A 26,074-nucleotide genomic window follows, 5' to 3' on the forward strand; every position below is an offset into this window, starting at 1 on the left:
TGTCCTGACTGTCCTCACGGGGTAGGGGGCACACGTGCAGAGCTGGGGTGCCAGGTCCCACAGGAGTGTTGTGCGCACCCTGTCTGCATTGGGCGTTCCTAGGGGATGTAATGGCATCGTGAGGAGGACAGCTTGCGGCAGGCAGTCCCCCACAGTGCCTGCAGGCTGGGCATCTCCTTCTGTGCCTCCCTGCCACCACCTCCTTTCTCACGTGCCCACCACGGTTCCCACAGGCACAGATGCCTCCGAAACCCACCAGAGCCCAGGAGAGCAGTGCTTGCTCCTTCTAGGAGAGTCTCCAGTCCTAAGGCCATAGAGCTGGCTCTCTGGTCAGAGGCACTTCCTTACACTAAAGAATCCAGTGAGCGACTCCAAGGGGAGGGCTACAACGCAGTGCAGACTTCCATGTGCGCACATGCGAGATCCTTTCTCTGAACATGGCTGTGGTTCCATCCTAGATGCAGATATGGTGTGTCTGGCCATCCTAATCTTCTTTCTCCATTTCTGGGATAATAGTTGCTTCTGTAGGATTTGCATAAATGGTAATTGATGTGTCGTTTGAATCTGGAAAGACACAGGGGTCTGCTGCCTTTGCCCTTGGGAGCTCCTTGACAGGGACAGGGTCACCTGGGCACCTCCAGATGGGGCAGTTGTCTGTGAGGGGAGAGCTGTTGATTTTGGACACGTCCCTTCCCTTTCCTGGTCTCTGTTTCCTTTTCTGGGAAGTGAGAATGTTGGGCTAGTGTCCAAGTTCCTAGACTGTGCCATGAGTCGAGTCACCGGTGAGGTCCCCTGGCTGCTGGAAGCTGTGTGTGGCGGACCCACACAGGGACAGCAGGCTAGAATCACATTGCCTGGAACGCACACCCTCTCCCCACCAACCCGCTTCTGTTGCAGTATAACGCGGACAAGGCCATCGTGGACAGCGGCACCACACTCCTGCGCCTGCCCCAGAAGGTGTTCAACGCGGTGGTTGAGGCGGTGGCCCGCACGTCTCTGGTGAGTCCTCAGGGTTCTGATAAATCCTGGAGAGCCCTAGGTCATGACCACATGCTGGGGGAGGCAGCCCTCCTGTGTATTCAGTAGTCTTTATCTGAGGATTCTGAGGGATTGGGTTTTTTTTTTTTTTTAATTTTTCAACTATTACTTGTTAAGTACAGTCTTACTCTTAACTAGCAAAGAATTTCTTCAGACGAACCCCAGGGAATTTGGATCTGTAGGTGCCGGGCTGTTGATTATTTCAAATAATAGCAACCTGGATGGAGTACTTTTTTTCTTTTTCTTTTTTTTTTTTTTTAATAAGAAAAAAAGCCTCTTGGTAACATTCTATATTAGAGGAAATAGTGAACCAGGAATATGTTCACAGCCTCTAAAACAAGACCTGTGAACCCCAAATCGTACTCTTTTTGGCCTTCATTCAGGCTGTACTGAGATTTGAGTTCTTCTGTAAAAGAATGTGATTCACAGAAGACAAAGGCCGATCAGCCAGTGTAATAATTTTAAAAAGCCTGCTCAAGAACAACATGAATCTTGGAGACGTGGCTGACAGCATCCCGGTACAGCCCCAGCTTCCCAGCTGGTTCCGGGCAGCAGGGTAGAGACCGAAGGGTAGACTGAGTGGGAAGAACAAGGCTTCGGGGGTCGGATGGACCAGAACGGAGGCTGGTTTCGCCTGCTCGCTAGTGGGGTGCCTGGGACGGGATTTGGGCCCGCGGAGCCTCCACGTTCTCCTCGCGGGGCTGTCGGGGGCTGCTGGAGCACAGTGCGCCCTGCACACGGGAGCTGTAGAACGAGAAGCGTCTGATGTCCCACCGGGCAGCTGCTCTTTGTTCGAACGTGAGACGGATGTTCTTCTCCGCTCCCTGGGTGTTGTCCTAAGCCTGCCTTTGTACAGCGTCACCCTTGCAAGGTCACCAAAAACCCGTGTCTCCTGTGCAAAGTCTTTATGCTGCTGCTAACACCAGCCTGACTTTCCCACAACTCCCCCGGCCGAATCCAAAGACTGATGGGAAAATGCTGAGCAGGTCTTTGCTGCCGGGTTCTAGCAGGAGCGGGGGAAGGAGGAAGGGGTTTTGGGTGTCCTGAGCCAAACTTCAGAAGTCTGGAGCTGGCGTGGGCGGAGCTGCAGGCGGACGGAGAGAACGGACAAGAGCCGGGACAAGAAGCAGCGCAGAGGCCCCTTCGGAGCTTGAAAGGGCTTCCGGGCAGCAGTGGTCAAGCCAGAGGAAAGCTCCTATCTTAGCCCGTATCTGCTGAATCAGAAAAAAAGGCAAGGGAATTTTTTAGTGCCCTCGATTCCGAACGCTGGCTGAAAATCAGACCGTGCTTAAAATATGGAGCCATATGCTGATTTTCTTTGGTAGTGAGAGTGTCCTCGGCAGACCCGACACGAGCCTCCTCAGACTGAGTATTCCGGGCTGGAAGTGTGTGAGGACCATCCCGCAGGACGGGCCCCGCCTCTGGGAAGCCAGGGATGCCAGCCCCCATGGGAGCCACAAGGGAACAGAGTGGCACCCCCAGGGCATCGTAGCCCACGGTTGGTGGTGGTAGAAATGGGATTACAAGATTTGTTTGCCTCGTCTAAAAGGATCCTCTGATTCCAGAGCCTGTGTCAGGAAGGCGAGGACCTGGGAAGGTTTTCCGTCTTGGGCAGGGAAAGCACAGCCAGCGGAGGGGAGGGAGAAGGAGGGGGGCGCGGGGGGGACGGACAGGGGCACAGAGTCCCTGTGTCCGCGTGCCTGGCCCAAAGATGGGTGTGTTCTTTCTCACCTGTTGTGGCGTAGGCTTGCTTTCTGGTTAAAGGAGGAATTAAATGCAATGTCAATGTTGGGCTGTCTCCGGCCCGGTTTGTTCAGATGGGATTCTAGGAATGCATGGTCTGTATTTTGAAATGGAGTTCTGTAGACATTAGAGGCCCAGGCACCCTCTCCTCCTAGCTGCAGCGCCCTGGTGCTCGGCCCAGCGCTCCCCCATCTGAAAAATCCAGATGCAGGATGACACCTGCCTTAGGATGACTTTTGACTCTGAACTCTGTGATCTGAGGGTCGAAACTGCCCTCCAAGGACATGTGGCATAGCCTCCAGGGAGGCCTTTGGACTCACAGATGCCTCTTTGGAGGCACGGGGCCCCCGTCTGATCTGGAACTGGGCTCCTTAGGTGAGTTACCAGGTCTGATCCTTCATCTGCAAATTGGAGCTGCCCACGGGCACTGACGTGGGGCTCCCTGCCCTGGGTGCAGACCCAGCCACCCCCCAGCTTAGCCCATCCTTCTGGCCAGCGAATGACCCTCACTGACTCATCTGGCCTCTGGGATTCTGCCCTCCTGCAGATAGTTCAAATCAACTTAACTTTTACAAAAGGTGAAAGTGTATTAACATTTTATGTTACAAATGTTACAATGTTACAAACTGTTAAAATGTTATTTTACAAACTGTTAAAATGTTACAAATCGGTCACTAACAGAGTCACAATGGGTAGCCCCTGGAGTAGATGAAAAACCCCAGGGCGTTTTCTCCCCACTGTGTGGTCCAGAGGGAGGGACAGCCGGAGGGACGGACGGAGGGACGGACGGACGGAGGGCCGAGGGCAGGCAGGCCGCGTTGTCTTCCTGCAACAGAGCGCCCGGCACTCACGCTGTGACGCTCCACTGTCTCCGTCCTTGCCCTGCTCAGTCTCCGCCCCATCGTGCTTTCTCTCCGTTCCCGTAGCGCCCTCCTTCCTGCACGTCCTGTCCCTGTGCCCTCGTCGTGGCTGTCTGCTTTGCTGGCGCCATCCAGGGTGGGCCCTGGGCCCCTCTCTCCTCCCCGTATTCTCCTGAAAGGGATTCCCTTGGTGCCACATCATCGTTTCCCATCCGCCCATAGTACTCGCGAGTGGGCCTGGCTGGATAGGAGTTCAGCTTCCAGAACTCGTGGCCTTTGTAAATCCCCTTTGGACTCGTAAATCACACCTGGCTCCCCGCAAAGCTCAGATCTCTGACAGATGATCTCTGCTGAAGACGCCAAGGCCACCAAGATAACCTCTGTCCCCGGGCTCCTGCTCCTTCCTATCCACAGCTCCGGCCTCTGCGGCTGCCATCTGGTCCGTCCAGTGAGGCAGCTTCTGTGCGCGGCCCACCCGCCCTCAGACTCATCTCCTGCTGCTCCCTGGCCCTTAGCTGACTTCAGCTTCCTAGGGACGCTCCCTTGATAGTCACCCCTCAGGCCAGGTCAGGATTCTTGTAGCTCCGCCCCATCATATATCCTCCTAGCTCCGCCCCACCCCATCCTCTCCTAGCTCCGCCCCCATCACATACACTACTAGCAGGTGCAGGGTAAGTTTGCTTAAAACCGTTCCTTGCCCTGGTGAGGTGGCAGGAGTTATTTCTGGGTAACTTGCAGACTGAGTGCGTAGCGGGCATGTGCAGGGGGCATCGCTCTTCATCGAGTTCAGCCGACCCCTGCTCGGAGGCTCAGGTGTGCGCTCTGTGTTCTTGGCTGTTTATTTTTACCACAAATATTTCCTGAGTTTCTCCTATGGGCGAGGTGTTAGAACCGTAAGGCAGGCAGACAGTACATCTCTGTCCTTCAAGGACTCAGATCACCGTGCAGGAAAGAGAAGGTGAGCAGTTACACCCATAAATGTCAAACTACAGCTGTTACAGGGAGAGGGACCACGGGGAAGAGCTACATGGTGGGACATCAGCAGGGTGGGGAGGGCTTCCCGGAAGGTGGTGTCTGAGCTGATGTCTGGAGGAGGAAAAAGATATTCTGGGACTGCAGGGACCTCCCCCTCCCAGGGGGGTAGTGGGAAGACTCTACACCAGGGTGCAGAATGCTATGCTCGAAATTCAGAGGAGAGGTGATGTCCAAAGTGGTCTAGAGGGCCACATGTGGGATGTAGCCTCTCTTCCAAAGGGCCATTGCCCACTACCGAGACCTGGGGCAGGTGGCTTCCCCTCTGTGTGCTCTGGTTTCCTCATCTCTAACACGGGGCACGGGGGTGCTGCTACTGTGCCCATGGGGGGTTGCGAGAATTAAAGTAATCAGTGCTGCAGAGGGCTGGCTGCTGAGTTCGATGCCAGTCAGTACTCTGTGTGCCTGGGTGATCTTGACAGCCGTGTGTTTGTCATCAGCAGTCCCCTTCCAGAGGACTGCTGTCTCCGCCACGCCATCCAAGAGAAACATGGTTTACCGCCATGGGCATCTGGCGAGGTGTCGAGGGGAGCTGGGAGCTGCTTCCTGTTGATGTGCCAGAGTAGTCCTGCTTTCTCACGTGATCTCGTTCTGCCCAGATTCCAGAATTCTCTGATGGTTTCTGGACCGGGTCCCAGCTGGCTTGCTGGACCAATTCGGAGACACCTTGGTCTTACTTCCCAAAAATCTCCATCTACCTGAGAGACGAGAACTCCAGCCGGTCGTTCCGTATAACCATCCTGCCTCAGGTATGAGCGGGGACCTGGGCTGTTCTCCCTGAACAGGTGACCCGCCCAAGCGCGGTCAAGGCTCTCGCATCAGGTCATGTATCTGTGCTAGGCTCAGAGTGTCACGAGGGTGCTGTTACCCCCCGCGAAACCGGGAGGCCACCATCAGTGGGCGTGGGCCCCTGCTCGTGAGTCCGGGCAGGCCTGCTGCTCTCAACACGCTCGTGGACACATCGGGACACCAGCCCTGTGTGTGGCCTCCCTCTTGAATCTGGTGGCTCGCTGGTGGAGCGATGGGGCTCCAGACTCCACCATCCCGCAGCTGCCTCGTGGTGGTGGTGGGACTCTGGGGGGCGATGCGCTCAGGGGGCCCAGAGCAGGCCCACTGCTGTCTGCCTACGCCTTCACAGTGCTGCTCTCCAGGGCCGAGGCAGCCCAGACCCCCTGGGCTGGGGAAGTAGAAGGCCCAGAATGGAGGACACTGGTGCAGTGTCCACCATACCACCAAATATGTTCTTTTCTTTTATGTATTTATTTGTCTTTAAAGATTTTATTCATTTATGCGGAGGGAGAGTGGGGGAGAGAGAGAACAAGCAGGGGGAGCAGGACAGAGAGGGAGAAGCACACCCTGGTGGGCGGGGAGCCTGATGTGGGGCTCGATCCCAGGACCATGACCCAAGCTGAAGGCAGATGCCTAACCGACTGAGCCACCCAGATGCCCCTAAGATATGTTTTTTGTTGTTTTTTTTTTTTTTTTATAAAAGCTTTTATTTATTTATTTGACTGAGAGATCACAAGTAGGCAGAGAGGCAAGCAGAGAAAGGGGGGGAAGCAGGCTCCCCACTGAGCAGAGAGCCCGCTTCGGGGCTCGATCCTAGGACCCTGGGATCATGACCTGAGCCGAAGGCAGAGGCTTAACCCAGTGAGCCACCCAGGCGCCGCTACAATATGTTTTTTTGAAAAGGAGAATAAAACTTGAAGCTCAAGAGATGAAGACAACCTTCTGTTTTCCATATTCAAGAGGTCACTGGTTCCTTCCTCTCCTTCCTCCTCCTACGCATCTAATCAAAGGCAGCGTGCTCTGCCCGGCTCAGTCATGCTTCTCACCTCCTGGTTCCCGAGGCTTGCGCTCAGGTCCCCCTCGGTCCCCCTCTGGGGACCTCCACACACACTCTGTATGCCCAGTCCCCTCCTTTCTGCCCTTAAAACCCTCTCAAAGTGACCTTCCTAGGAGGCAGCGTTCGGCCCGCTGTCCCCGCTGGGCGCCATCATGAGTCCCCACCCTGTGCACACTGATGTCCTCACTTCCTGGGGCTCTCCGGGCCTCCCCAGACCCTTCCACGACCTTGAACCGCCACTCGCCAGCCGGCATCCTCCTGGGCTTCACGCTCGCTCTCCTGCCCTTCCCTTCTGCCGCCCCCGCCCGGAATGCCCTCGCCTCCCCCACTCCCTCTGCATATCCAGATTCTTCCCATCCTTCAAGGTCCAACTCAGACAACCCTCTTTTGTTGACCCTCTGCTGAGCAAAATAGCCCGTTTGTGAGCCTGCCCTTCTGACTCATACCGCAGGCTTCCGAGTCAGTCCCCGCGGCATGCAGTCATCCCTTCAGGGGGTATTTTATGCTGGTGCCCTTTGCGTTTGAGTGCTCTATTCTTTAAAAGCACATGCTCAGGCTTCTAGTTCTTCCTCAGTTACAGTAATTCCTTGACGAGGAGAACCGTGAGATTGGAAGTCCTTGCTCCTTCCCCAGCGTGAGTGTGCACTGGGGACTGGCGTGTAATCACAGGTGTTTTGGAACAGACAGATCAATGTGCCTTTGTCGTGATTTGGTGACTTTGGGATAAAGGGTGGGATTGGGGGCTGGGGAAGGAGGAAGGATTTCAGAAGTAAAACAAGTGAGAGTACTGCTGTTTCCCTTCTCAACTTGTCCGTGAGGACGTGCCTTCCAGGAATGGCGGGTTACTGGGGACAGGCTTGAGGGCCTCAACAGAGACCCAGGGATGGAGGACACAGTCACTGAGGCCTGAGCTACGTGCTCAGCTCCGCCCCGACTCACACTGTAATGCTGAGCAGATCACTGAGCCCTTTCTCCGTCTGTCCCTTTAATGCTAAAGGGAGAAATCACAATACTTGCCAAAGACATTTTCACCGCAAACAGTGATGCTTTCTCCATCTTTAAGATAATTGCTTTTTATGGTTAAATTTTGGTCCATCGAGCAGCACGATGTGGATGTCAGGGTGGTCTGTAACTAAGGTCAAAGCTTTAGGACAGAGGTGAGCGTGTAATCGGGCATGGGTTGGCAGAATCAGGGACTCGTAAGATGCAGGAGAACACAGGCATTTGGGGGAAAATCTGTGATGTCCAGAGTGGGCAGTAGCCGCCAGAGCTGGAAGGTCCCTGGGGCTCAATGGCTGGTTCCAGGACCGGGTGCGGGCCGAGTGCGAGAACTTAATGAGGTAGGATGGGGAGCGTTGCCTTTAATTTTTGTTATCTCTGCGTGAGAATTCAGTAGTATTCTCACGAGACTAGATGTTTTTTGGGTTCATTTGGATATGTTCACATTTTTGGTTTTCAAAAATCTGCTTCCCCTGCTGTTTTCCCTTTTTCTTCCGCAACATTCCCATTCCATTCTCTTTCTGTCACCTCTTCGGAGAAGGGCTTGAATAGGCAGTTGTGATCCATCCCGTGCTGATAACCTCCCAAGCTCTGTGTGGCACTGATGCAGCCCTCGGGGTCAGCACTGGGGTCGGGGGGTGGGGTGGGGGCACCTCCCAACACTACAGCTCTGTCTGCCTGCCTCCCTCTCCCTAAACTTTTAGGGCAATCGTCAGGGCTCCTTCCCACCAAGGTTTTAGAATACGGCCCATGGCTGGGACCTTTCTGGCATCGACAGTCCTAGAGGGGCATATGCTTGCTCGCGCAGGAAGGAGCTGTGTCGAAGGCGATTGTCTTAAATTACGTCTGTCTCCAGTCTTTCCCCAAAACACACGGACTGCTGCTTTTTTGGCCTGTTGACAAAAGCAACCCCCAACCCCAGCCCACGGGCAAATTCTGGTTTTCTTTTCCACATACCCCTAAAAATGTAAATAATTTCAGTCTACCACCGGTTGGTCTATTTGTGCTATTTTAGCTGAAGACAGACAGTTTATTCTGAGCTCTAGCCATCCTTCAGCTTTCCCCAGCTCGTTACAGCATCTACAGTCTGGAACTTCTATTGGCAGTCAGCTGGGGCACACATACGAGAGTAAAAGATACACATTCGGTCTGCATATTTTTGCATCAGTATCCTCAGTTACATGATAGGTGATAATGGATTGGGTTTTATTATAGAATTGGTTTCTTCGGAAGTCAAGGTGTGTTTTGTATGTGTGTGTGTGTGTGTCCACGGACGTGCCTGGGGCTCGCTTGCGGACCCTTGGGTGAAGGTGCCGGGGCAGCAGGTCAGGGTACCCCCTGCCTTTGCCTCATTAGAGTTGATCATGAGAACTTGCGTCTTTTGTTTGATGTTCGTCAAGCTCAGCACCCCCTGCATTTAGTGAGGCCCTCCTGGGTGCCTCCTGTCCCCTTGAAGATTGGGCTCCGGGAGCACAGCAGAGAACAGACCGACTCCCGGCCTCAAGGGAGAGTTTGCAGACAGACAGCCCAGTCGGGGAGGGTTCTGACTGCGGGTGCAGCTCTTGGACCCAGCAGTGGCCTCAGATCTAACTGTTGAGGACGCCAGGGGCTGCCAGCGTTATGTCCTTGCTCACCCTGCTGCCACACAGCCCCTCCTCCTCTCGCCATCCAGATGCTGGCAGGGGCGTTGAAGTTCATCTTCCTCTGGGGTCAGCTTGATTGTGATTGATCTCCTCTAGTGTGACTTCTAGTTTCCTGTCCCGCCCAGACCTCAAATAGTGCTCCTGTGTTCCCACCCCGGGGGAGGGGGGGCTGGCTCCCTGTCCCACCTCTCTGCTGTGGTTTGCCTCTAGGCCACACCCCTCCCTTGTCACCTGGTGCAGCCCCTTCCAGCCGAACCCTCTCAAAATCCCCTCACATCCCCTCCAGCTCCCAGCCTTTCCCACCTCAATCTTTCTTCCCACGTTTACCCCTTGAGGGCTGGTCTGTACTCACAAGGAAGCCCTTCTTCCTGCTCATCATGCCCTTTATTGCCTTTTTCCACAGACATTCAGTATTTTATCTTGCTAAGCCACTCTCTTCTCTTGGTTGGCTGCATTTGCATACTTTGCTGTTAAAACACGGAGGGATTGTTCCCCTGAGTGACACCGGCTTGCTCCCTGATTAAGTTTTGATTCATTTCCTCACACTCGCGCCCCCAGAGGACGTCAGGGCCACGAGCTGTGTTGATGGAACATGCACAGCCCGTGGTCCTCACCCTCGCGAGAGCTTCCTACAAGAGGGTGCTGGGTCTTCTGTCTGTGACAGCTTTTCTCTCGCCGACGGAGGAAATAAATCATCTTGCTTCCACCTGCTGCCGACTTTTAAGCTCTCTTTGGCAGAGGATGACAGAGACGGCATCCTGGGGCCCGTTGGGAGCCAGAACCATGTCTGGACCGGGGCGGTAGCCATGGGGATGGGAGGTGTGATGGGGTTCGGATGCCATTTCAGAGGAAGGCCTGCAGCCTCTGGGTATGGTTTCCACATAAGGAAAGAGATCCTGGCCCGGTGCTGTAGGGCCTGAGGAAATGAGTGAATCATAGATTTACTGAAACAAGACCTTGAGAAAAGCAGATTTGGGGAGAATGTCCTGAGTCCGGTTTCTCTGATATTACATTTGAGATGCCTGTTGAGTGTGGCTGTGGCAGCAAAGGTCTATTGGAGGTCAGGATTTGGGCATTAACAGAGAGCCCCGGGCTATGCTTAGGACCACGGGGGCCACATAGGTCACCTGGGGTGGAGAGGGGTGCGGGGCATGGCCACCAGAGGCCAGAGCCCTGGCGTTCTCTGATGCTTGCAGGGGACGAAGGTAAAGTGGACCCTACACAAGTGCCTGAGAATGAGCAGCCGGTGTTGGGAGGAAGAGGAGACCGCCCTTTCTCAGAGGCCACGGGAAGGAGGAGTTTGAGGCGGAGAGTTTGCTGACCCCATTACCGTAGAAGGGGCCTGTCCCACTCCCCTTCACTTACCTGCCCCCTTGCCGGATGGGAAGCCTCGAGGGCAGAGGGACTGTGTGTTTGTTAATGATACTGGGACAGTATTTAGGCCATGCCAAGTGATAGATGGATGGATGGACGGATGGATGGATTTGATGGACGGACAGACGGACGGATGGATGGATGGATGGATAGATGGACGGTTGGACAGATGGATGGATGGACGGATGGACGGGTGGATGGATGGACAGACAGATGGATGGATGGATGTATGGACAGTTGGACGGATGGATGGATAGACAGACGGACGGATAGATGGATGGACAGATGGATGGATGGACATCTGTGTGGGTGCATCTGTGTGGGTGCATCTGTGCGTGGTTACGGGAGGCGCACTTGTTTTTTTATCACTTTCAGTCGTGTTTATCGCCATGCTTGTGATGTCGTCTTCCGGATGGCAGGGTGATGTCATCTCCTTCTCGCCCTGCATCACCCCATGACTCCTGGGAGGGTTGGAACACACTGTGGCCTTGAGAGCTTTGTGAGGTTGCTGGGTTCATGCTTTTCCCTGTCTGTCTGCCTGTTCTCTCCTCGTAAACAGCTCTACATCCAGCCCATGATGGGGGCCGGCCTGAATTACGAATGCTACCGATTCGGCATTTCACCTTCCACAAACGCACTGGTGATTGGTGCAACCGTGATGGAGGGCTTCTACGTGATCTTCGACAGAGCTCGGAAGAGGGTGGGCTTTGCAGCCAGCCCCTGTGCAGGTAAGCGATGCTCGCGCTGGACAGGGAACCCCCGGCCAGAGTACTTGGCATCCATTCATGAATTTGGAAGCAACTCTTGAGGATGGGTCAGTTGCCTTTGAATTCTTTCCCACAGGCCTGTCATCCACAGCGTCTTAGCAGTAAGACGCTGGGCAGGATGTAGAGAAGAGGAAGTGAGGCCGTCCTATAAAATGTTTAATCCCATGCTTGACACAAAACAGATGCGTGATTGACATTAGTATTAGAGTTACGTCTCACATTAAATTTAGAATGGTATCTCACACCACTGAATAAAGATAGGGGACCTTGGGGGAAAATTACAGTTTTTTGACAGGAGAATTAAAGATCCATGGGTAAGCTGTGTATTTTTTTTTCCATCAAAGCAGTCTTCGTGCAAAAAGAAGTAAATGCCTGTCATTGCTGTTTCTTGAAATCCTAAAATGAGGAGATCAAGAAGCGTATTTTTCTCCTAGAACCCCCTTGAAGAGCTGGTTTGGGGGTGAGTCGGCAATGTACGGCTGGTGTTCGGGGAAACCACAGTCAAGAGGGCAGGAAAAGTGAGGGGTGGTAAGCCCCCCAGACTGTAAGATGTCTTTAGATGAGCCGTTGGCTGGGATGGGGTGTCCACCTAGAGCACGGTGTAGCGGGAGGGTCAGGTACTTGGAAGAAAAGACCAGTCCTGGACATGGGCATGAGCCAGGATTGCTGGGATGTGTGGAAAGTGCACGTGTGACCAGGCAACAGGCAGGCGCTGCCGGGCTCCTGGGCAGGATTTCAGGACTGACAGGTCCTGGCACGTGGGGTTCAGAGTTGGCAGGTAACATGCCAACGAAGAGAAAAATTAAGCACATGTGAGGCAGCGAGGACATGGGACAGGAGAAAATGAGAGGCTGTGGGGTGAGACTTGGGTCCCCACACAGTATGGGGAGGAAGGCGTGAATGTAATGAAACACTCGGGACAGTGACCCACGGGCAGGAGTGCTGGCTGTGCCGGTCACCCCGACCTTCACTGGGATCAAAAACCCACGGAGGAGTCTGGGGGAGAGCCGTGGAGATGGGGAGGGGTTGCAGGCAAAATGTCGGATGATCTCAGCTGGTTTATTCCAAAGGGGGGCATTTCAGATCTTATTTACCATCTGACTCGCAGAGGTCAAGTCGGTGTCCTGGTGGATAAAGCAAGTCGGTCATGCTGCCCATCCTTGTCTGGACACAGGGGATCCCCGGAGAATGAAATAACAATTTGGGGAGTGGGAGGAGAGGCATATCCGGGGAAAAACGTACATTGGGAATATTAGTCCTGCTCACGTGGTGTATGAACAAAACCACCCAACGCCACGTACACACTTGGTTGCTGCGAATGCCTTCTTCGGCGTTCACACAGAGCGCTCTGACTCTGCCCTAGGGACCGGGCTCCGGATCCCTGGGGCTTGTCCTTTTGTCGTCTTCGTGGGGAGTGAATGTTTACCTCTCAGAGTGCATTAACTGTTTGTAGCCTGGGAGGTATCCCTGGGGGAGACCTTCCTCTGTGGCACTGCCTGGGACTTCGCGATCGGAGAAGCTACTGGTCGGCCAGCTGTGAGTGTTTCATGTCTCATAACCCAGGGAACTAAGCACTAAAGCAATTTTCCCCACAATTTCTGTTCTCTTGTTAAATACCATTAAAATAGAGGCTACTATGGCAACAGCCATATCGTCCACTTTACTTAATACCGCAGAGCGCGTAATCACCATGTCTCCTAAGTGAATTGCTGTTGGAAATAGTTTAATACTAAGTGTCTGCAGGGAAAGCAGCATTCATTCCTGCCTTTCAACATGAATTCTTTGTTAGGTGTGCTTATCGAAGTTTGGGTTTTGTTTTGTTTTTCTTGGTTACTATTTTTAAAAAGGCGTATTTAAGATTTTGGTACTTAAACATTTGATTTTCTCAGCAGTGGGAATATACACAGATAGGTCTCCTCTTCCGTGCAAACTGTTTAGCCATTAAAGTAATTACTTCCCCAAAAGGCACAATTAGGAGCCAGACAGTGGTCTATAGCGCTGTAATAAATGGAAGAGGTACACTGCCTTTTTTTTTTCTCTTTAAAAGTGTTTATTTTTAATTTATCACATGCTTTAAATAACAAAATGATTTAAGTCCTAGGAAATCATGTGCTCTGGGCACACTTACGGAACACCCAGATTTAACAAATGCTAATGTTTTGTCATATTTGCTTCAAAAATTTGTTATAGAAACAGAAAATAAATGTAGCTTAAAGCCCCAGTCCATGGCGTTTCCCAGAATGATCCTTTATCCTCAGACTAGTGTAGATTCTTCTCTAATTACTATGCACTTAAGATTTTGCGACGTAGTTATCAGTGCCTTGCATTAGCTGTCTCTTGCTTGGTAACAGTTTAGCCCCACGGTTAGCAGCTCTGTCTGACTTGGCAGGTGCTGAGGGTCAGCAGTGGAGGAACAGCTTAGCTGGGTGGTTCTGGGTCCTACTGGAAGCTCACTCATGGGGTCGGAGAGAGGAACGCTCCTTTCCTCACCATTGGGACTTCCCGCCAGTCTTCCCTGACCATCCTTAAGATGGGCACCCAGTCACCCCAGAGCAAGTGATTCCAGAAAGTCAAAGTGCCACAGAGTACCCAGGCTGGTTTTTTTACGCCCAGTTTTGAAACTGACATGTGGTCACTTCTGCCCTATTCTGTTGACTGCTCAGAACAGCCCCAGCCCGGGGTGGGAGGGAATTACACAAACGCAACTACCAGGGAGCCAGGATCATTGGAGTCCCCTTAGAAGCTGTCTGCCGGCTACCTATAAATAAGTACCTTGTAACAAAATGTTGGTGGGTTGGTTGGTTGGGTGTGGGGTTTGGGTATTTTCACACGTGTATGAACGCTCTGTAGTACGGTGTGTATCCTTCTTCAGCCTGCTGATTGCTCAGCATCACAGGGTTACTAGATCTTCCCTGTTGGCAGGAGTCCTAGGTCACTCATTTTGACAGCTGTGTAGTATCCTATCGTATGAATATACCCAGATTATGTACCCAGTTCTGGCCTGATTACCATCTGGAATGTTTCTGATATTTGCAATTACAAAGAGTACTGCAGCGGACATCTTTCTGCGTGCTATCGAGATCTTCTGAAGATGGAAGTTCTAGGGGGTTTGGTATGCTAGTCTGCAGTGTTACTGGCCACGTCAGGTTTGCCTTCCAAGCAGCTGGACCATGAGAATTACATCAGACTCTGCCTTTGTTTTCGTTTTTTGCCAATCTGTGTGAAATAGTGTCACAGTTTGATTACTTCTAAGATGATGCAACTTTTTTTTTTTTTTAAAGATTTATTTGGGAGCGGGGGGAACAGCAGAAGGAGAAGGAGAGGGAGAGGGAGAATCTCAAGCAGACTCCCCACTGAGTGCAGAGCCCATCTCCTGGCTCGATCCCCAGACCCTGAGATCATGACCTGAGCTGAAACCAAGAGTCAGACACTCAACCAACTGAGCCATCCAGGTGTCCTGAGATGATGCAACTTTTGATATATTTATGGAGTGTCTGAGCTTTTTCTCTCATGGTGAATTTTTCTACCAATAGCTTATGCACATTTTTCTAGCTATCTTTTTAATTGATGAGTATACATTCTTAATATCTGATCCATTCATTTAGGGGGCTTATGCATGGTGGATAAGATCTGCAAATCTCTCTGGATTTCTTCTACTTGTTTTTCTTATCTTTCTTTTACTTTTTTTAAATTTAGTGAGATGGAAGGTACCAGTGTCTTCCTGCTAGTGTCTTCATGCCACCTACATGCCCCTCACCATCTAGATCTGATTTGGCATATATCAGTATGTATGTATATGTGTATATGCAGTTTTGTTTGAGCCGTTTTCAAATGGGTTGCATATATCATGATATTTTCCTCCTGAATATTTCACTCTATGATATTTCATCCATAAAGACCTCTTAAAAATAAGGGCAGGTTCATATATAAATGTAATACCATTATGACACCCCCAAATTAGCAGTATTTACATTGTATTATGTAATATTTAGGCTGTATTCAGATTTTCTCAGTTACCTCGAAAATGGTATTCTTGGGGCTCCTGGGTGGCTCAGTGGGTTAAAGTCTCTGCCTTCAGCTCAGGTCATGATCCCAGGGTCATGGGATTAAACCCCACATTGGGCTCTCTGCTCAGCGGGGAGCCTGCTTTCCTTCCTTCTCTCTCTCTGCCTGCCTCTCTGCCTACTTGTGATCTCTGTCTGTCAAATAAATAATATCTTAAAAAAGAGAATATTAATTTAAAAAATGGTATCCTTGGCTATGATTTTTTTTTTCTTTTGATGGCCATTTGTTTTGTAGAATATGTCATATTCAGATTGGTCTGGATTTTTCCTAATAGTAGCATTTAACATGTTCATTTAACCTTACATTTCTGTAAACTTGAACTTAGGTCTAGAAGCTTGGTTAGATTCAGGTTAAATTAATTTTGCAAGGTACCTACTAAATTTGGGGCACCTGGGTGGTTCAGTCGATTAAGCATCTGCCTTCCGCTCATGTCATGATCTCAGGGTCCTGGGATCGAGTTCCACATCAGGCTTTCTGCTTAGTGGGGAGCCTGCTTCTCCCTCTGCCTGCTACTCCCCTTGCTTGTATGCTCTCTGTCTGTGTCAAATAAAGAAAGAAAAACTCTTTAAAAAAAAATACAGTTACTTACTAAATTGTAATAATCTCTTTGTCACTTACCACAGTACGTGTCTGGATGTGTTACTCTGAACATTCTCTTCTATCCCACCAGTGTAGTTGCTGTCCCTGTGCTGTAACACAGTTTAACGTCTGTAGTTACAGTAAGACTTAATATCCGGCAAGGGCTCCGCTCTTCTCCTTATTCTCCTTCAGATGCTCTTGGCTACGTTCGCCCTTCTATTCAACTTGTCAAGATCTCAGAACTCTAACGGGGTTTTGATTGCAACTGCACTGGATTTGCAGGTTAACTTGAAAATAAATCAAGTCTTTATTATACAGGTCTTCCCCCCGTGAATGTACGAATTCTCATTTGTTTGGGTCTTTTCTGTCCTGCAGCCACTTTGTGGTTTTCTCCAAGAGGATCTTACACATATACTTCCTCTTAGATGCCTGTTAGCTCTTAATGTTACTGAGATTGTAAGCGAGATTGTTTTAAACTGCATTTGATTGTTTGGTATATAGGCATGCAGGGGCTTTTTGTATATTAATCTTCTATCCAGCCACCTCACTGAATTCTCCTTTTATTTTTTTAAAAAATATTTTATTTATTTATTTGACAGAGAGAGAGATGACAAGGTCTCTCTGCTGAACAGAGAGTCTGATGTGGGGCTCGATCCCAGGACCCTGAGACCGTGACCTGAGCTGAAGGCAGAGGCTTAACCCACTGAGCCACCCAGGTGCCCCTGAATTCTCCTTTTAAAAAAATAGCTGTCAGTGTTGCTGGGATTGTCTATGAAAGCAGATACATAGTGTGAGGCAGGGGCAGGTCTGTGAACTTCCCTTTGAATCCCCAGTTAAGGGATTCTCAGTTTGCTGAAATTGTTTGGTCTGAGTGGGAAAACAGACTGACATTTTCTACTAATGTTAAACATATTCCTAGTCTGTGACTCAGCAACCTCCCTCTTAGGTATCTGCAGTGGGTAGACGAAAGTGTGTGTCTACCCAAAGACTTGACCAGAAGCAGCTTTATTCATAAAATGAAGTAAAGTACTACTTCATTCAGTAATTACATCGTTACATAAAACCACCATTTTTATCAAACTAAAAAGAGCCCAAAGTGTATGGAAGGAGACGGGGTAAACAAATGACGACACAGCAATTTTCCTTACGCTGAACGATGTGCTTGAGGATCTCTTCCAAATTTCATTTCATTTTGCCCCAATTTTTGGATCATAGTTTAACTGCATATGGAATTTTTTAAAAAGAATTTACTTATTTGTTTATTTATTTGTCGGAGAGTGTGAGCACACAAGCGTGGAGGAGGGGCAGAGGCAGAGGGAGAAGCAGGTTCCTCACTGAGCAGGGACTCTGAATGTGGGACTTGATTCTAGGACCCCAGGATCCTGACCTGGCCAAAGGCAGACACTTAACTGACTGCTTAACGACTGAGCCCCCTCCCCCCTCCACCAGGCACCCCAAGCATTTGGAATCTTGATGGGTAATGTCACTTTGCCTTTCAAGGAGGCTGTCCTCTTTATACCTGGTTGTACCAGGTCTCTAGCACCGTGCACAATGGCCTGACTTCGCAATCAGCATCGCCAACAAGTTGTTGTCAACGCTTTGGGAAATTTTGCCAACCTGATAGGTGGGAACAATGATCTGTGTAGTTTTTAACTTCATTACTTTATATGTGTGAGGTTGAGTTTATTTTCATGTGTCTAAGGGTATTTTTTTCATTCTCTGCGAACTATGTGCTCATGATATCTTCACCTTATTATTTTCTATTGGGTTTTTAGGGTTTTTTTAAGATTTTATTTATTCATTTGACACAAAGAGAGAGAGTGCACAAGTAGGCAGAGCAGCAGGCAGAGGGAGAAACAAGCTCTCCACTGAGCAGGGAGCCTGATGTAGGGCTCAACCCCATGACTTTGGGATCATGACCTGAGCTGAAGGCAGAGGCTTAACTGACTGAGCCACCCAGGCGTCCCTTGGTTTTTAGTTTTTTATATTGATTTGTAGAACCTTCATGTAATGGAGTAATTAACCATTTAGAGAAAAAACCTATAATTCATGTTTTATTTATACATTATTTAAAAATTTACTTTGCTGATCATGAATTTTATTGTGAAAGTGCTTTTATGTTTTTAAATATATTCGTCTTTTGTCTTAAGGCTTTTAGGTTTGAAGTCACATTTTAAATGACCTTTACTGAAATTGTTTTGTGATTTGTGCAAGTACTTTGATATTTGATTTACCGTGATGTAGTCTGTATGGATAACCTTTTTTCCCCCCAAGATGACTACCCCATTGTTCCTATAACATTTTTCAGATAATCCACATTTTCTTCACTGATCTGAAATTCCACAGTTACAGTATACCAAATTCCAGTAAATATTTGGAAATATTTATCTTTAGATTTCCTGTTCAAGTGATACATCCTACAGTGGTAGTTTCTGTCCATTATTCTTCTTTATTCAAAATCTCCCTGTTGTTCTTAATTTTATTTTCCCTTGTGGACTTTTAAATCAGCCTGTTTAAAAAAAAAATCTTGTTAGTATTTTTGTGAGGTTTTTAATCACTGTAAACACAGCTCTTACATAATCTCAAGCATTGTGTGCTGTTTTCCTATCATTTATGGAAAGCTAATCTCTTTGTGTTTGGGGCTCTGGACTGTTCTCCCAGTGGTGGATTTTCTTCTCACTTGGTTTGCAGCTTTTTGTTGTGAGCTTATCTTTAGTGGGAATGGGTTTTTTTCCCCTTCCTTTGGAGAGAGTTCAGTGCACCTTGGGTTGTACAAATGTTGTTCTAAAGCAACTTTGCATTTGTTTCTGCTGAGTGTGAAGCAGTGAGAACTTTGTGGATTTTTACAGCAAGCTGTGTAAATGTTGATGCCTGTCTTGCTCGAGGTGGGGGCCGGGAGACTGTTCCTCCCGAAGAGTCTTTCTTGCCTTGCTCTCTCCCCTCCTCCGACTTCAGGCAGAGTCCGGCTTCCTGGTTAGCAGAATTTTCCCGGTGCCCTCCGCCAGGGAACCGGACTCTGTCACCCATCTCCATGGTGCTGGGGTCAAGTCTTCTGCCCGCCCCCCTCCAGCCCCTCCCGCCTGTCCCTCCGTGGGCATCGGATCCCCAGTTCTAGGGCCTATTTCTAGGCTCATCTACATATTTAAAAATACAAGATTATCATCTTTTCTATGTGTTACAGTAGGAGGAAATTCTACCTCGCTGCCAACTAGCACTTGGCGAAGCCCAGACCTTTGGGAACTTCCCTTTTCTCTTGGTATCTTTTATTTGCTTTTCATAATAATTGGTGTTTGTCAGACAACACTTAGCTAGAGGATTAGGCTTTTCTGTAGGGCCTGGGAAGGGGAGTAGTGCATGCAAGCTCTTGGAAGGCTCTTCCCCCGGGAGCTGTCCTGAATACACTGGCCCGCGCCCTCCCCTCCTTTACCAGCCAGGCAGGGTGTATGAGGATGGCGGTGGGCGGTAGGGTGATGGTTATTTTGGAAAAAGATGCACAGATGCTTCTCTTATGCTGCCCTGCCTCTCCTCCCCTCACCCCCAACCCCTACGAAGAGTCACTATTCCGGTCTCAGATCAGAGCCTGGTAAGTAAGGTTGGTGGCCCCCTGGGTGCTGGGGCGCTCGCTGACCTGGAGCTGTGGGTAGAGAATGTCCTGTGCCAGGAGCAGGTGTTAGAGGCTGGAGCCCCTGCAGCCACCTCCATGCTGCCCCGGGCCAAGCATCTGCGAGCTGGGAAGATAATAGAGTGCGAAGAGTGACAGCTCTCTCTTAATGTATCCAAAGCTTCTGAGATACCACATATCTCTTTTTATAGATCGAGACATTTAGCACCCAAGAGCTGTGTAGATTGAAGCTTTTACAACTTGAGACTCCTCATGGATCGTGGCAGTCACTTCTCTGTGAATTTCCCTTGCTGCAGGTTCAAAGTAGATCATCTGGTACATATTCGTGTTTAAAAATAGGCAAGTTAGCTGCTAAGAGCAGAGCTGCCGAGATAAGCCTCTGCCGTCTCCTTCTCCTTCGAATCCAATCGAAAGAGGCAGCAGTCGGTGCCTGGGGGACTTTGTAGGTGAAGCGTCTGCCTCCCGCTCAGGTCATGATCCTGGGGGGCCTGGGTTGGAGTCCCACCTCAGGCTCCCTTCTCAGTGGGGAGCCTGCTTCTCCCTCTCCCTCTGCTGCTCCCTGCTTGTGCTCTCTCACTCTGTCAAATAAATAAATAAAATCTTAAAAAAAAAAAAAAAAAAAGATGCCAAAGCCAGAGCCCCCAGAGACATGGATCATTAGTCCTCATTCCTCCCTTGATAGAAAAGAACACTGAGGACTCGGGGTGCTAAGTGGTTTCATGTAGTTGCAGAACAAAATGGCCCCGAGCCCAGGACACCGGTCCCGTAGACTCCAGAACACTCTCCCATGTGAACCACAGAACCACAGCGACTCAGAAGGCAGCTTAGAACCAAATTGTTGGTCTGGGGAGTTGGTTCACTTGATTTTGCATACCATGGCAGAGAAGACCCAATCAGGGTAATTTTTATAGCTGGCAAATTCATGTGTCTTCCTCAGATGTTTTTATCTGCCTGGGTCAGATCTTCTGGGAGATAAGACAGAGACAATGCAATTAATTGTAATCCAAGACATTGATAAGAGATTTAAGATAACAGTATATTAACAAGAGCTACTGAGGAAGCAGGGACCTCACCCCAGCACTGTGCTGAAGGACCGTTGGTTGACTCGGTGATCCCGTGATCTGTTCAACAAGATACGCAAACTGAGGGGCAAAGAAGTGAAGTCAGTTGGTCAAGATGACACAGCTTAGAAAGTGGGCACGAGGACTTGAACCCCAGCAGCCTGAGCCCAGGGTCTGTACTCTTAACCCATGCGTAGGATGACCTCATAAATAATTCCAGTATAAAAAATTAGAATCTATTAGTAAGATGTGTAAATAAGTGTACAGATTATCCAGTGAACGCATTCCTAGAAAATAGCCTCCAGGAGTTATGTTATTTTTTTTTAAGATTTTATTTATTTGACGGGAACACAGGAAGAGAAGGAAAACAAGTGGGGGGAGGGGGAGAGGGAGAAGCGGGCTTCCCGCTGAGCAGGGAGCCTGATAGGGTTTTCCATCCCAGGACCCTGGGATCATGACCTGAGCCACCCCCAGCACCCCACCCCCTTTTATTTTAAACAGTTTCATTGAGATGTAATTGGTATAAAGTGGACAGTCTGTGTTACTGGGGGACCAGGTTGCTGAATTTTTAGGTATGAATGAGACTCAGAAAAGCTCCGGGTCCCTTTGGGTGACTTTGCCCACAGCACAGACCCTCCCTCTGTCCCTGACTTCTGACTGGATTCCACTGGGGTCAGAGAACAGAGGATCGATCAGCTGAATTCTTCTAAATTTCTCGCTGTTTGTTCTTATGGCCCAGAATGTGGTCTATATTGGTAAATATCCTCCTGAAAGCAATGTATGTTGGGTGGTGTGGGCGGGGCGTTCTGCGCTTGGCCGTGAGGTGGCGCTGGTGGGGACACTGTTCAGGTGGGCTCTGCCCTCACCTCACTCCTAACCACTTGCTCGCACAGAGGATGGGGCTGCCTAAGTCTCTGTCTCTGTGAGTTTTCATAAACTGCTGCGGCATCATCCTGCTTGTTTCTTCCTTCTCAGAACTCTTACAAGGTGCACAATGTTCGGTGTTGTCTGTGCTGTGTTCACGTTGAGCCTTTCGGTTTTGCAATGCTGTTACCACCCCAGTCATCCTGTTTGCTGTAACACCTGAGGTTAATGTCACCACTCTGTATTTCTTCCTTTTTTTTTTTTTTAATCAAAGTATAGTTGGGTTTTTTTTTTTTTTAAAAGATTTTATGTATATATTTTGAGAGAGAGAGCATGAATGAGGGGGAGGGGCTGACAGAGAGGGAGAAGCAGGCTCCCCACAGAGCAGGGCGCCCCACATGGGGCTCGATCCCATGACCTCGGGATCCTGACCTGAGCTGAAGGCAGACGCCCAACCGAGGGAGCCACCAGGCTCCTCTCTCGGCTCGGCTCCTCTCTGTGCGTTACTTTTGATTAGCATTAGCTCAATACCTCTTTTTCCAACCTGTGACTTTTAAGGAATTTGAGTATTTCCATTTTAAGGGGGCTTCGCATGGGGAGCAAACAGTAGGGTCTTGCTTTTTATCTTAATTCGACCATCTCTGCTTTTTCTTTTGGGTGTTTAGACCAGAGATTGGCAGATAACAGCCTGCAGGCCAAATCTGGCCTGCCTTGTCTTTTTTTTTTTTTTTTTTTTTTGGGTACGGCCTGTAAAAATGGTTTTACATTTTTAAAGGGGTGTGAAAAAATCCGAAAAGAATGTGACAAAAATCCTCCATGGCCCACAAAGCCTTAACACGTTACTTTCTGATCCTTTTCCAGAAAAAGTCGGCTGAGCACCCCCACCCCCATGTGGATCCGGCTTCATGTGATGATTGACGCGACGGCCCTTCCTCCTGTCCGCAGCCCCACGTTCTCTTTGTCTCTTGTCCCCCTTTTCTGCCTCCTTTGGGGTTATTTTTATTTTTCTTTATCTCGGCCAGAGCTCTGTGTCCGCGCGGCGGTTGCTGGGGGATTTGTAGGGTGCGCCTTTGAGGGACGCTCCCTGCCGCCGAGCACAGCAGGAGAAGTTCTGGGGCCCGTGCGCTCCTTTCTGTCGCCCCTGGCGGTCTTGCTGGCATGCCTGTAAGCTACACACGTGTTCTAAACCGCCCCCGACACCAGTGCCATTTTTGCCCTGAACCAGTTATCTTCCTAAGTATTTAAAGTGAAAAGTGCAGATGTGACCATTGCCCAGGTAGACACCACGTCTGATGCGCACCCCTCCTTTGTGTGGGTCCCGATTTCCGGCGACAGCACTGATCCGATCGAAGGTCGTCTGTTTGGGTAGTTTTAGTGCAAGTGGACTGTGATGATTCCCTTCTTTTTTTCAGCTTCATTGAGGTCTAATTGACACGTAAGAGCTACATACATTTAAGATATGTAGGTGAAGTGTTGTGTTTTTTTTTTTTTTTAACTACATATAAAAATATGTAGGTTAAGTTTTTTATTTACGTATGAGGTTTTACTGTATGTAAGTATGGTAAAATAATGACCGCCAGCGGATACCCGGCCGCTTACGTGGGCCCCACTGTCTTGTTCCCTTTCTTTCGCCGCCCCCCCCCCCCCCCACTGCTCTGCTCTCTGCGGCTGAGTTTGGACTCTGAGATGCTGCGTACGAGTGAGACCCCGCAGGGTTTGTCTTTCTCCGTCTGGCTTATCTCACTTGGCGCCGTGTCCTCCAGGTTTGTCCGTGTCCATCGCACACGGCGGGATGTTCTTCTCTAAGGCTGGATAATGCTCTAGTGCGTGTGGCTCTTCTCGGGAGGAATCCCTGCAGCTTGTGTGTGTCTGAAAACATCCCGATCTTCACCCTGAAGGACACTCTTGCTTGGTACGCGATGCTGAGTTGACCGGGTTTTCCTTGCCTGCACTCCGCAGTCATTTCTGAGATGAAATTAGCTCTCACTCTTTTCATTCCTTCGTACAGAATATTTCGTTTTGCTTTTATCCTCCGAGTTTTCATGACTCTCTCGTTATCACTGCTTTTCGGCGGCTCACTGGTGTCAGCTACTTCATCGTTCTTAGGCTTGGGGATCTTAGAGCCTCTGGGATCTGTGAGCTCACTGTTGCCCTCAAGTTTGGGAAGGATTCGGTGATTATTTTTTCCGGTGTTTTGTGCCTCCCGTCCCTCCTCTCGGGGCCCCTAACTACATGGATACCGCGTTTCCTTCACGTGGTCCCACAGTTTACTGATATTCTCCCTTTATGGTTTCAGGATTTTGTTCTGTTTCCTGGATAGTTTCTGCTATGTTTGCAAGTTCACTAGGCCTTTTTTTTTTTTTTCCCTGCAGACATATATTCTATTAATACCATGTAGTGTATTTCTTGTCTCACGTCCGGTAGTTATTATCTCTAGAAATTTGACTTAGGTCTTGATTATAGCTCCTGTGTCCCTGCTTCTCACGTCTGATGTTCCCTCCGGCGTCCCGAGTGGAATGCAGTCACAGTAACTGTTACTTCGTAGCCAGTCTACTAATACTACCATCCGTGTCACTTCTCGCCAAGCTGCAAAGGATCGATGTTTTCCCCCCTTGCCATGCGTGAATTGTGTTTTTCTACTTCTGTGTGAGTCACAAATTGTGTTTTCCTGCGTCTTTGCATACTTGGGCATTTTTCTATTGGATGCCAGACACTGAACTTCACCTTGCAGGGTGCTTGGGACATTACGATTTATAAGAAATATGTATTTGGTATTTGTCTCCATTTCTGGTACCCAGCTCCTGGAATTTCCTAAGTGATAAGACGATAAGATAAGACGTCTTTCGTTATGTGTCTTTCGTTAGGTTAATAAGGACTTTGGAAAGCCTCCAAGGGTGGGGCTGCCCGATGACTCCCAATGACTCCCGGGAGAACTTTCACTCCGCTGGAGGTTGAAGCAGTCTCCAGGGGTCAGTGATTTCATCTGTCCTGTCTGTGCAATGACACCACCATAAAAACCCAAAAGGAGAGGGTTTGGAGCGCGTCCAGGCTGGTGAACACAGGGGACCTGGAGGGCACGGAAGCGCCCCCTCTTTCCCAGACCTCACCCTGGGCATCTCTTCATCTGGCTGTTCCTGAGTTACAGGCTTTTGTAATAAACCAGTAATCTAGTGAGTTCTCTGAGTTCCCTGAACCGCTCCTGCAAATTAGTCAAACTCGAGGTCAGGGAGTGGTCGGTACCTCTGAGGAAATTTTAGATACAAGTGAGGTTTGGTGGGGTGAGGTCCAGAGCTAATGACCCAGAAAGAATTCTTGAGATATCTTTGGTGCAAAACGGGGGGTGGGGGGGTGGGGGGGGGTGGTCAGAAGCACAGGTGACAACATCCTGGGCTTTTAACTCTCATCGGAAGTAGTGGGGGAGGGGCAGGCGGGTAGGACTTCACCTGTGGGATCTGATGCTGTTTTGGGGTAGAGAGTGTCAGGAGTGAGTTGAATTCCTGCATAGGCTGCTGGTGTGGGAGAATCGCCCGTTGGTAATTTAACCCCCAGCACATTGAAATTGGGTCCAGGTAGCCACAAGGGTGCTGAACACTTTCGTCTTCTTGCTGGTGCTCTTGAGCTGTGTCCTGGGTCACGTTTAGGTTACTTCGAGTCCTGCCTGTCTTGCTCGGAAGCTTTAGATGAGATCAGAGCCGTGTGCCCTGTGCGGTTCCTCCCCCCACCCCCCACCCCCGCCCCCACCGGGACGGAGGAGAAACCCTTAAGACTCTAACGGATGCCCTGTGAATTCCTGCTTGGGTGTTTTTGGTTTTGTTTTTACTTTTTTCCACTCAGGGAAGCAGAGTAAACAGGAAGCAGTTGGCAGTGGGTAATGTTCTCAGCCAGGGAGCTCCGAGCTCTGTTCTTTCTAATCTTTCCCAGTGGTCCTTTGACCAGCCTCCATTCGTTTGTGGTCAGCACTCAGCCTTGCCCTTGGGATGCGTGGAATTTCTGCCCTACATTGTGCCTTCGAACTCCAGGAGCCCCCAGCCCAATCTCCCAGCCTTGCCCCCCAGGCCTAGCCCTACCCTCCAGCCCTACCCTGTTTCCCAGCCTTGACCTCCATAGCCCTGCCCCCCAGCCCTGTCTCCAGCCTTGTCCCCCAGCCCTGTCCCAGCCTTAGCCCTGCCCCCCACAAGCCCTGCCCTGCCTCCCAGCCTTGCCCTGTCCTTCCGGCCCAGGAGGCTGCCCACCTCTGCCCATGTCCCCCTGCCTGCGCCAAACCCAGAAATGTCCTCAAGGCCACTGTGGGCTCCCTTCATCTGTCCTCCCCTCTCGCAGGACGTCGTGCTCCTTGCTCTGTTGGCAGGATCTTCAGAGACTTTGTTTCTTCGTGTGTTTTGCCCAGTATTTTAGTTGTCTCAGGGCAGGGGTGAATCTGGCCGCTCTTCCTCCATTTGGTCTGGAAGAAGAAATGGTTTCCAGTGATGCTCTTGGCCTGTTGCTCGGCGGTGTCAGGGTCTTTGCACCGAGCACGCCTCCCCCACATTAGGGTATGCCTTAAAGCTTCTCTATCCACAGAGCAGGTGAGTTTTTAACGAG

General features: G+C 50.0%; 1 protein-coding gene across 1 annotated transcript in view; it reads left to right on the forward strand.

Moving 5' to 3' along the window:
* Nucleotides 1-26,074, forward strand: part of BACE2 (beta-secretase 2) — an 85,148-nt gene that overhangs the window by 51,407 nt on the left and 7,667 nt on the right. The window contains exons 6-8 of the mRNA XM_059164762.1: nt 898-999; nt 5,273-5,422; nt 11,095-11,263. Coding sequence (XP_059020745.1) covers nt 898-999; nt 5,273-5,422; nt 11,095-11,263 — 421 coding nt within the window. The remainder of the gene's footprint in view (nt 1-897; nt 1,000-5,272; nt 5,423-11,094; nt 11,264-26,074) is intronic.

This window comes from Mustela lutreola, chromosome 2 (genome assembly GCF_030435805.1).
Source record: "Mustela lutreola isolate mMusLut2 chromosome 2, mMusLut2.pri, whole genome shotgun sequence".
NCBI lineage: Eukaryota > Metazoa > Chordata > Mammalia > Carnivora > Mustelidae > Mustela > Mustela lutreola.